This window comes from Sinocyclocheilus anshuiensis, unplaced genomic scaffold (assembly GCF_001515605.1).
Source record: "Sinocyclocheilus anshuiensis isolate Anshui unplaced genomic scaffold, SAMN03320099.WGS_v1.1 scaffold391, whole genome shotgun sequence".
Classification (NCBI taxonomy): domain Eukaryota; kingdom Metazoa; phylum Chordata; class Actinopteri; order Cypriniformes; family Cyprinidae; genus Sinocyclocheilus; species Sinocyclocheilus anshuiensis.
In genome coordinates this window covers 1,441,936-1,453,977 of record NW_015548229.1, presented here as the reverse complement: position 1 = coordinate 1,453,977, position 12,042 = coordinate 1,441,936, and the positions used below count along the sequence as shown (strand labels likewise).

At 38.8% G+C, this 12,042-nt stretch overlaps 1 protein-coding gene across 2 annotated transcripts in view; it reads right to left on the bottom strand.

Annotated features, from left to right (window-relative positions):
- Positions 1–12,042, bottom strand: part of LOC107654560 (enhancer of polycomb homolog 1-like) — a 43,181-nt gene that overhangs the window by 20,224 nt on the left and 10,915 nt on the right. For both annotated transcript variants that reach the window (XM_016441692.1, XM_016441691.1), the window contains exon 2: positions 3,421–3,580. In XM_016441692.1, coding sequence (XP_016297178.1) covers positions 3,421–3,520 — 100 coding nt within the window. In that variant the 5' untranslated portion in view covers positions 3,521–3,580. The remainder of the gene's footprint in view (positions 1–3,420; positions 3,581–12,042) is intronic.

Genomic DNA, 12,042 nt, shown 5'->3' with positions numbered 1-12,042 from the left:
TTTTCCCCCCAATCGCTGTTGTAGTAATGTATTGGGAAGCCAGAATGCGCATCCATCAGCAGAAACATATATTAGCCGAACCCTGTTTGTTTTACGGATTATTTATAGCAAACCATGTTACAGATGCGTTGTCAGATTTAAGTTGAACCGCGGTCCTAGCGCGTGCCGAACCGTGTGTGGAGGACAGTACGGTTCGATTTTTTTCCGCGAACCGTTCCACCCCAAGTAACTACCACGTTGTTCAAGGTCCAGAAAAGTACCAAGATGATCGACAAGAGTAGTCCGTGTGACATCAGTGCTTCAACTGTAAAGTTACGAAGCTACGAGAATACTTTTTTGCGCAAAGAAAACAAAAGTAACAACTTTATTCCACATTTTTGTCTCTACTGCGTCACTTGTGGACGCACGTTCACGACAGTACCATGGCGGCGCTGACCCAGATCCAGCGTAATGACGTCATCACGCCGGATCTGGGTCAGCGCCGGCACTGCCACACGCTCGCGTCATGGTACTGTCGTGAACGTGCATCCACAAGTGATGGTCTGAAAAGCGAGGTGTGCTCTGATATGGCCAGCGTTGTGATTGGCCGAATTCCTCAAGCGTGTGACGGAAATGTTACGCCCCTTACCATATTGTGATGCTGTGTCCCGTGTTATAATCAGTGATGCGGTCTTGGATGTGGCACGACACGAGAAATCCCAGACAGTAAACTGCTGACTCGTTCTATTTATAACGTACTGACACAACGTTCAAATGATTTGCAATGCTTTGCCGCGTCCAATGTAGATACGATGTGACAGCAAAAACATGGCGAGTGTGTAGAAAAGAAAAGTGGACACGGAAAATAGATGATTCAAATGTGAATGGACTGAACAGTTTTGAGTGAGTGAGTGAGTGAGTGAGTGACTGATATCTTTGTTATGGAATACACGTGTTGGTTCGCAGGGAGTTCACAGTTTTAACGTACAAGTTTGCTTTAATTTATTTTCAAGATCTGAGGTAAAATATCTATTGTTGCTTTCACTATGGCTATAAAGATAACGCAAAATAATATTCAAACTCACATTAGACACTTTTAACATTGAATAAAGCACATAATCATTACCTGAGATTATCACTGTCATATTTTGTATGTTGTTCCTGCTGTGACGTCGCAGAAAATAAAAACCGTTCCTAAAATAGAATCCCATGTTGCTTATTGTCAGGTGTCGCTGTCGCGGGTGGTTAGGACAAAAACTACAAGGAAAAGATACTTTTTATCGTGTCGTGTCTGGTTGGGACACACTGTGTTACAGTTTGATCCCCCCCAAAAAAATCTAAGCATAACAATATTAATAATGACAAATCTAATAATTGAATCTGCAATTAGGGAAAGTGGAGAGAAGTGATTCAGTCTGGGAATGAGCAGGAACAGTTTATTTGCATGGAGATCCAGATTTTTTGTTTGTTCATTTGTTTTTAATATTCAACAGGCAAAGTTCTTCTGCATCTAAATGCAAAAAGGTTCATAATTGTTTGAATAAAACAGACTGCTGGGGAAAAATCTGAATATTCACCTTGTGACCATCTTGTGATTATTTTAACAAAAGCAACAATATAATAATTGTAATAATAACAACAATTATATACACACACACACACACACACACACACACAGGTCAGTGGCCCTTGGCTTGGTATTGTTGGCAGAATTCGGCCCTTGTCGAAAACTAATTGAGGAACCCTGACTTATACTATCTTTTTACGAGTTGCGTTGCATCACGCCACGTAAACATAAAACCATGTCTGCATTTGCGATCGGAGAAACGACAAACAACAAGCGCTACTCTACACTGCTCAAAACTCGCGTTTGAATCGTCAGTGGCAAAATGAAATGAAAACGTACTTACAGGCTGGGAGTCCGCATTATTTGTCAGAACACCGACATTGTAGTCTACTCTCCCAGGAAACAGTCCTCGTCCTCCGTAAAATGCGTTGCACAAATCTGAATATTTGGTTTGAACTGTTCCGGAACAGTGTTGTAAATAAAACTTAACCACTGATTTCTAGTTGTGTCTTCTTTTGGAAGACCAAACAAAGTAGTTTCGCTTTCACAACGAAACACACAGCGTCTCCACGACATGGCAGCGGCAACAATACTACAGCGAGAATCAAAGTTACGCCTTCTTTCTTTGCGTGAACATTTGGGCGGTGTTATGCAAATCTTCCCTCACAGTGATGTAGACATGCGGGGGCGTGTTTAAACGAGGCGTTTTAGGAGGGCGTGGACGAGTCTTAACTTTTATAAAGAATATCTCTTTGGGTTTGAGACCTTGCAACTTTAGGGATCTTATCTATTCACGAACAGCTTGTAACACTCCAAAGAGAAAGGAAAACTTGAAATCGCATCATATGACCCCTTTAAGCCACAAAAGCAAAAACAAGGAACAAAATCATGAGATTCAAGTCTTAAACCTCAACCGAGAAATGGAGACTGACTCATCGACATTTAGTAATTCCACTGTCATGTGAACAAAAACAAATTTTTATAATAAATGATGCAGAATATAGTTCAATAGCCAGTAAGAAATATTTACGGCCTGTAACTTCTCAAATCACCTGCCATTGGCAGATGATGCTCAAAAATATGCACAGAATGGTCCATGCACTCAAATAAACACAACCTATAAAGGAAAGGGGCATTCTGGGGACATCTCAACAAGCAGACGAAGTGAAAGCCCCCAAACGTATAGGACGTGGCAGATGGTGCAGCCTGCAATCCAGAAACAGTCACGAAGAACAAAAAACAACACAAAACACCTGCTGTTCAGGAATTGGCGGACAGATGTCGGTAACAAAGGCTTCAACCACTTTCATTCAAAGACTGCGATACCTGTCCCTCATTGCAATCCTACCTAATACACTGCTTCATTAAAGGTCACATATTTTACACCTTTCTGGAGTTTGATTTTAGGTTTTGAATATATATCTGAAGAATATATATTTGCGGTATAAGTACCAAAAACCATCTCAATATATTTTTACAGCTCCTCTCTCAGGAGCTCTGCTGAGAACAGGTCGATTTTGGCCTGTCTAATTAATATTCATGAGCCTCTCTTCTGATTGGCCTGTTGTTTTCTGAGTGACGCACGGCCAGACCAACCACAGGTAACTAGGGTCAGCTGACGTCACAGCGCTAGCTGGAGGCAGCAAAACAAAGGGGAAACTGGAGGCTGCCCATTCAAACCAGCGAAGATTCGGCTACATAAGGATGCTTTATGCAGGCGGTGTGCATTTTACTGTGGACTGACTGTTTTGAAACTTATATGGTAGTTAAATAGCCCCTAGACCTCAGTTATCATGAAAAAAGCCAGGAAATTTCAGTTTTGACAATGTAGGACCTTTAAAGAAAAACTCCCTCAATAAGATCCGTGCACTCACGCTGTATGTGAATGAGCTGCTTTGGCATCCTGAAATCTCCGGGGTAGAGCGAATCATAGTAGGTGATGTTGCTCTCGGCCTCTGGGACGGGAATCACCATGTTATCCCTCTTCTCTCCGTACACCTGCTGGGCAGAAATCGCTCTCTGGAGATGGTGTTCCTATGGCAACCATAAAGAAAGAGACACACGTTTCAGTAAACATTTCCATACACAAAGTATGAATCATGCTGAACCACAAAATGTGAGTCTTAAAAGGATAGTTCACCCAAAAATTAAAATCTTGTAATTTACTCACCCTCACAGTTTCTTTCTTCTGCTGAACACAAAAGACATTTTAAAGAATGTTGGGAAACAAACAGTTGCCAGTAGCCATTTACTTCCATAGTATGGAAAATATACTATGCAAGTCAATGGCTATCAGCAACTGTTTGGTTACCAGTATTCTTCAAAATATATTTTGTGCCTAAGAGAAGAAAGAAAGATACAGGTTTGGAACAAGTTGGAACAATTCTCATTTCTGGGTGAACTATCCATTTAAAATATATACAAGCTAGGGATGCATGATATTATCGGACTGATATCGGAATCGGCCAATAATGGCTTTAAATGTAAATATAGGCATCGGCCCGATATGAAAAATTATGCCGATATGTCTTGCCGATAAGAGGAATGCGTTAACTCACACGTGCTCAGGGTGTGCTAGTGATTAGATCACGTCAGCAGTGTGGCTCATTCTTGAAGCAAAGTTTTGTCTGAATGACGAGTAGATGACTGTTTGGATCACTGCATTTAATCTGTGAAAGCACGTACAGAATGACGCATTCGGTGTATGATAGAGTAAACAGTAATAGCACGTGCAGCGGCAGCCTCCCCCGGGTCCTAATGCCCATTCGGTAAGGAGTTTTAATCTGTAGGGGGCGCTGTTGGCCTACTTCTAATTAAAGTAAAAGTAAAATAGCCTACACAAATAACATTTAGACTGTGTTTCTGATTAAATTAAAGGAAATTAAAAACATTACACATGATAGCCTGAAAGCATTTCACCAGAGGAGCTCGAAGAAACTCAGGAGATAAAGTCGGTGATGTAATAGCAATAAGAAAGCAAAAAAAGGTCTATTTACTTTAATGCATATTAACATTGTGTTCTTGCCAGCCATTGTTAGAAACGAACTTTCAATAGTTAATTATGAGTCCAAACGCGCTCTCTCTCTCTCTCTCACACACACAAACACACACAAACCTCGTCTTAAATGACTCAGCTGCAAGCCCTCACTGAAAGGTCTTACGCAAGGAGGCAATTATCAGCAGACAAAAGCCAGACTTCCTTTGGCACAGTCCTCTGAATAACCTTCGGATTGCAAATGCTCCCCCCGCCGAGGGTGACCCCGTCACTGACCTCAGAGGATCATAATTACAAACAGATGAAGGGAGAGAAAACAAAACGATCTCTCACACACACACACACAAAGCTCTGAAAGAAAAACAACCACCTCCAAGTGTCTCCAACTAAGATCTCTTGTGGTCAAAACCTGAATTAGGAATTTAGACCATCATATTTTGTACTTCTCAAACATTATTATTATTTTTAAATATCACACGTTTTTGTGTCTCTACGTCAACACATGAATTTGTTAAATTACTGAAATATTAAATTAAATTAATTACTTCACTTAAATATTTAGGTCAAATGATTTGGGAATACGACTATTTATCTTATTTGATTTGTTTTGAATGACTGAAGTCTGACAACAGTGGAAAAACAGGTTCACATTATTAGGAATGTGCTTGAATAGTGAATCGGAATTCACAGAAAACGAATAACGTGTTCTACGGAGCCACTAAAGGGATATGGTTAGCCGCTTGCTAGCAGTAGCCAGTTACATTACAGTACATAAAATTGCAATTACCACATAAACAGAGTAAGGAGAAATGACTGATAGGACAATGGCGAATGATTTGCAGATCCTGAGCACCACTGACAAAAATCTTGTGTGGCAAGTACTGCCGCTCCGTAATATACAGAGTATGTGTGATTACGTATCTCGAAAGTAAAAAGTGAGCGAGCATTCAAAAGCAATTTCAATGCCCCGCATATTAATAATATCGATGCCCCCACACACAGGGATCACACACACCGGACGCGTCGCGTTCAGTTCAAGCGGCGGTCTAAAACGGTTTATTTAATCACCAAATGGGCAAAAGTTCACTTCAATGAGAGGAGTTTGATGTTTAAACAAAAAACAGAGCAAAAGAGAAAAGCGCAATCATTATTATAGCTCTCTATTAGAGCCACAGAAAGATGGATGTTTCGCTGAAAAATGCACAATACACAATTTTACAGCCTAGGGTAAAGTCATTGTGTACATTAACAATGATTTGGGACAACTATTTATGTAATGTAATGAAAAACTGTGTGAATGGCGCTCTGTGGCGCAGCAGGGTTTCTGTGGGCTAAATGAACATATCAGTTTGCTTTCTCAAGTCACAGCTTTAAATTTGCAACTTTGCTGGCTAAAAAATGCAGTAATGTGACCAGCTGAATATAAACTAATGCAAATAGATAGTAACAATCGTGACATTAAGCATATGTGTCAGACTTGCGTGTGTTTTGGTCACATTGTTTTAACCTTTTGAGGTACGGCTAATGTTTGCGTCCTCTCAGCCTTGATAGCAAACATACTGCTGTCCTTTCTCCACTAATGCAGCATCTAGTCAACAAATGAATTACTTAGTAATGATATGAAAACATGCACTACAGTATAATGTGTACACACAATTTAGTTGTCAATGTTTTACATTTGCATCTGAAGTGTCAAAACAAACAGCCAGAGGTGTCAGTGATTCTGCCTCTAGAGGCCACTCTCGCTCTTGTACTGTATAATGACAGCGGAGCTTCTCAACCACTCCAGCAACAGACGCAACCCGGAAAAACTACCAGCATGAATTTTAGCTGATAGCCGATAGTTCCAGCAATCAACTATCGGTGCCAATTAATAGGCAAAACCGATACATTGGTCGACCTCTAATACAAACTAGAAGTTCCAGTCTGCAACTCAATACACTTTTTAAAAATAATATTGTAGTATAAACTCAAGAATCTCCCTACTGACTGACACATCGCTATCACTGCATGGTACACAATGTCACACCGCCCAGCCTTAACATCATTACTTTTACAGTAGGGCTGGGCGATATGACGATATTACCATATATCGACGATGTCTCGTAAGTATCGCGATGTCGATGTCAACAGTCAGGTAACAGACGATTATCAACATTATCGGAAAAAAATTACAAATTATAAACCTAGTAAGTTGTAAAAAATATTTTACATAGCCCCATAGTCACCATACAGGTCTTTTTGCATGCAAGAATGAAATAATTTAGTAGGAGGGTTGGGCATCGAAAAGCTATTCCAATTTCGGAAATCAGATCAGATGTATAAGGTCAGGAATCAAATGACTAAAATTACATTTAGATTCTGCTTCTCGATTTCTGTATTCGCTTTTATTGTGAATTCAAAAGATTCAGCTAAGACGACGAAATAGAACTCACTTCTGCACTCGCGCGCTGTTTTCTGTGCTGCACCCACACACAAAACGCACGCACAAAAGCCACCTCTTATATACGCGAACACTGGACTGAGGCAAAGAGCTGAGAAAGAAAACAAGGGTGTATTGGATCCGTGCATTGACAGCAGCTACTGCCGCCAGTCATTAATGTTAATTTAAAGAACGAAAGAAAAGAAAATCCCTCACTGATCTTGACTGAATCACATTTGGCGCTGACTACTGTAAAGGCAACGTGCATCTGTGTATGCGATTATTTTGCAGATGCGTTCCAATATAATTTATCCTTATTTAGGGTATAGGCCTATTCTATTTTGATCTGCAGTTTAATAAAAGTTAAACAGAAAAAAATACTAAAAGTAGCACTGCATGTGTTTCTGAATATTTATTTAAACAGACTGCATAATGATGAAAAACCATAAACATGACAGGTATAATTAAAATACGCACTATCAGCGCACATTTCAGTGCAATATTTTTTATTTTTTTTTTATACCGTATACAAAACAATTGTTTAATTAAGCTGATATATAGCACTATAAATTCTTAATTCATTTGCAACAAAACTATAAAGTTGTGTTGCAAACGGCTGAAGACATTAAAGTAGCCTACTATATCTCAGCTCGCCCCTCAACATGCACTCGTTCGGAGAGTCGGCAGCCCAACACTGAATATTATTTTGTGGGCGTTGTATTTTGTTTAAATAAAAATTATAAAAATTACAATACAAAAATGAAATTTTATTTACCCTGCTTCTAAATAAAGCAGTTATTTTTATTTCATTAAAAACGGGCAAAAAAAAAAAAACCTGCGAACTAGTAAGCTACCAGAAAGGAAAAAAAAAAAAATTATAGCTTGACTACAAGTTTAAAAACAACGCTGCAATTGTTATAATTAAGGAAATTAAACTTACCATCATGAAATGTCTACATAGGCGATAATGCCAAAAAGGAGAAACATCGGAAAATAGGCATATTTTATTAAATACATTATTATATGACATCAACATGCATTTATCATTCTTACAATCACTGCCAGAATGTCCAACTTAACCATGGTGAACTTAAAATTGGGTTCTATTATTTTTACTCAACAGTTCTCCTCACAAAACTAAATGCATTTCAAACACAAATTTGATAAGAACAGAGTGGAAATTATTAGCAACACCAAAATAACAGCAAAGCTAATGTTTTCTGTTAGTTTAAGCACAAACTAAGAAAAGTAAAACCAAACTTTGTGGCAATAATTAAGACCAAACTGAACATGGTGTGTGTTTATGGTGCATGTCAGCAATGTTGTTTTGGTGGGGGCGGGGCGTGGTGGAGTTGGGGTGTAGGTGGAGGTAGACGATATTATCGGATATCGCGATATTTTTAAAGGCGATTATCGATAAGATATTTTTGACATATCGCCCAGCCCTATTCTACAGACACACAACTCAGCGTAAAGCCCAAATCCACAAGCCCTGGATCATCAAATCATTGAATATATTGAGCGTCTGTTGGTCTGGCTGATCCAGGACATGCACATGCATTTATCCAAAGCAACTTATAGAACACTTATTACAGGGATGATCTCCCTAGAGCAACCCGAGGTTGAAGTCAACATGTTGCTGCATTCACAACACATTTTATTTCTATGATATAAAAGATTTCAGAAGGAAACAAGATATCCAAAAATAAACAAATAAGCTGTTGAGCATGAGGTTGTTTTATCTTTGGATGTACTCTAGCAAAGAAAAAAAATACTTTAGCATGCATAATACAGAGACAAGATGAAAAGAAAATACCATCTAAAAACTTTTCTGAAGATAGTCAGTTCCCCACAGAGATACATTCATATAAAACCCAAATTCAATATTCAGGATTTTCTATCAATTTTTCACGCATCGTGAACAGTGATCTTGATCTGCCTGCTACAGTATTTTCTCCTCTTTGCGTTCTTCTTCAGCGTCTCTGGCCTCTGTTAACGGCCGTTTACAGACTTCGTAATATTTCCACATAAATGACATTTTGGAGAATGATTGCAATGCAGTTTGTGTGCAAGCCCGGAACAGAAATCAGCTGAAATAAAATGGAAACTATAAGAATTTTTGTGATGGTTTCTATAGTTTTTTTTTTCAGCAGGGTAATGATACCCATACTGTGCTGCACATTATTGACAATATTGAGCTGAAGCTTGACTTTGCAAATTTAAAATCGCAAATCAAATCGCAATCGCAATATCTGTCAAAAAAAAAATCATCGCAATTTGATATTTTCCCCCAAATCGCACAGCCCTACTCCCCTGTATAAATTGAATATAGATCACTGTTAAAGCTACAAAGTTACTCGCCAAGACGGTTATTTTGACATACTTTGTATGTATTTGTCCCTTCAGGCTCAAGAATGCGCACTGTACACACAGAACACAGCGTGCGAGTACTGAATGTAGTTGTCTGGCTTGAATGCTTTAAAATAATTTAGAATTTTTTAATTAGCAAGGCTTAAAAACACGTACAAATGATAACACTTTTGTGACGGTGCAGCAGTGACAAATTCCTCAACTGTCCCAAGCATCTTTCACGCTGGCCCCGGGCCATCCTCCTCTTTTGGAAGTCCAAACAAAGTAGTTTCGCTTTCACAACGAAACACACAGCGTCTTCACGACATGGCGGCGGCGGCAACAACAATACTACAGCGAGAATAAAAGTTACACCTTCTTTCTTTGCGTGAACATTTGGGCGACGTTATACAAATCTTCCCACATCGTGATGTAGACATGTGGGGGCGTGTTAGAATGAGCCGTTTTAGGTAGGCGTGGTTGACTCTTAACTTTTATAAAGAATATCTCTTTGGATTTGAGACTTTAGTCTTTGCAACTTTACAGATCTTCTTTATGCACCAAGAGCTTGTAACACTTCAAAGAGAAAGGAAAATTTTAAATCGCATCATATGACCCCTTTAAAGGCCGTATCATTTATCGCTCTCACATCAAACTGCATTAGAAACATTCTCTTTCCTTATCAGCTAATACTCCCACTGCTGTTTGAAGCAATGCTAATCTGACAGAACATGCAGAGTCATTTACACAGTCCTGGCATTCTGTCCAGGAACCAGGGGGAAAAAAGCAGGTCAACCCTGTCTGGAATGCTGCCATGACCTCTAGGCTAGACTACACTCTGGAATGTCGTTGGAAGGAGGAAACGGTCATGTCTGGGAAAACCGGCTTGCTGGATTGACGGTATTTGCCAAAGATCACACATGATTGCCATAAAGACCCTACACATAGTTTACTATTACTAATAGTCTAAACAATAACCATGCATCACAAATAAAATGATGCACCGTGCTTGGCAACTGTGACAAATGAAGAAGAATAAATGTGAATAAAAATAAATTAGTCACATGATTGAACTTGCAATTCCATTTGTTGCTATTAGAGGCACTGAAGTAGTTACTTAAATTATTTCTTAAAGGGATAGCTCACCCAAAAATTTTAATTGTCATTATTTATTCAACCAAGTTATTCCAAACCTTTAAGTGTTTTTCTTCTATTGAACACAAAAGATATGAAGAATGTTGCTTAGGGGTGCTCCGATCAGGATTTTTGAGGCCGATCACCGATCGCCGATCACAGAAAGCAGTATCTGCCGATACCGATCACCGATACCGATCTTTTTAAAGCCTTCTTTTTATCATTTATAACTATTTATAGTGATACTCCAATAAGGATTTTTAGACATTTATTCAGGGCCTGAATTTCATTTTTGAAAATGGGGGGAATTCCCCCCGAGGGGAATCAGCACACTGTGCTTTCACACAGGAGTCCGCTACTGATCCGTGGCTGTTTACCACAAACACAACATTTATCCATTAGTTTGATTTCAAATCCAAACATTGCCACTAAAAATGCTTTTTCAGCATTGCAATTCTTTTTTTTTTTTTTACACAGTACAGTAATACAATCTTTCACAGACATGTTTAAAACACAATACATATAAGCAACACAATATTCAATGCTTTTTACTTTTGCATTTACTTCTAGATTTATATATTAAAGGTGCCATAGAATGGAAAACTGTATTTACCTTGGCATAGTTGAATAATAACAGTTCTGTACATAGAAATGACATACCGTGAGCCTCAAACACCATTGTTTCCTCCTCATGTAAATCTCGTGCATGCAAAAGACCACTGAAAAGTAGGCGAATCATAACATAACACCGACTGTGACGTTACAGTCGGGATCACTAATAGTTACGCACCCAACATTTGCATATACCCACCCATGTTCTATGCCAGCCACCAGCTAAACCTGCACAGCCGAATCATCAGAAGTCTAGGGTTGTAAATGGACATGTAAAACCATTTCTGGAGATTTTTTACCCTTACCTAAGCCACATACCTTATATGTAGATATCAGAAAACAATTTAAAATATTGTATCTGTGGGATTACAAATTTAAGAATCTGTTTAAATATATATATATAAAAAATGTTCATACACAGCTTGAGTAGCAAGATTGTGTTCAGTTTTAACTCTTTCTTCCATAAGAAATAATTTCTATAATCTGCATCTGAAATAGCATTTAGATGTATTTACAAAGTTTATGTATCTCAGAGGAGACATTGATGCATTTACACTGCACTTACAGATGCATAAATAGGCCTATACCCACCCATGTTCTATGCCAGCCACCAGCTAAACCTGCACAGCCGAATCATCAGAAGTTCTGCAGGTATTGTGAAGAAACAAGCGAGGATAATAGCAGATCATGGAAATAAATGTTATGTTCCAAGCTGTGCAGGGGATGTGATGACTGCAGCGCCACGCAGCGTGTTCTCAATAAAGAACTCTGCTGAAGATACCCAAGAGTCTCCTGGTCTCTGCTTCGACGAGGAAAAAGTTTCCTACATATCAATGCATTCTATGGCACCTTTAAATTGCTCAAGCAATTGGCAAAACATTTAAACTACTTTTCTTATGTTATCACAAACTTACCACTGACAGAAATAGTCAGCTTTACTGTCTTTTCTTTTGCATTTAAATCTTTATTACAAGCAATCCTGCG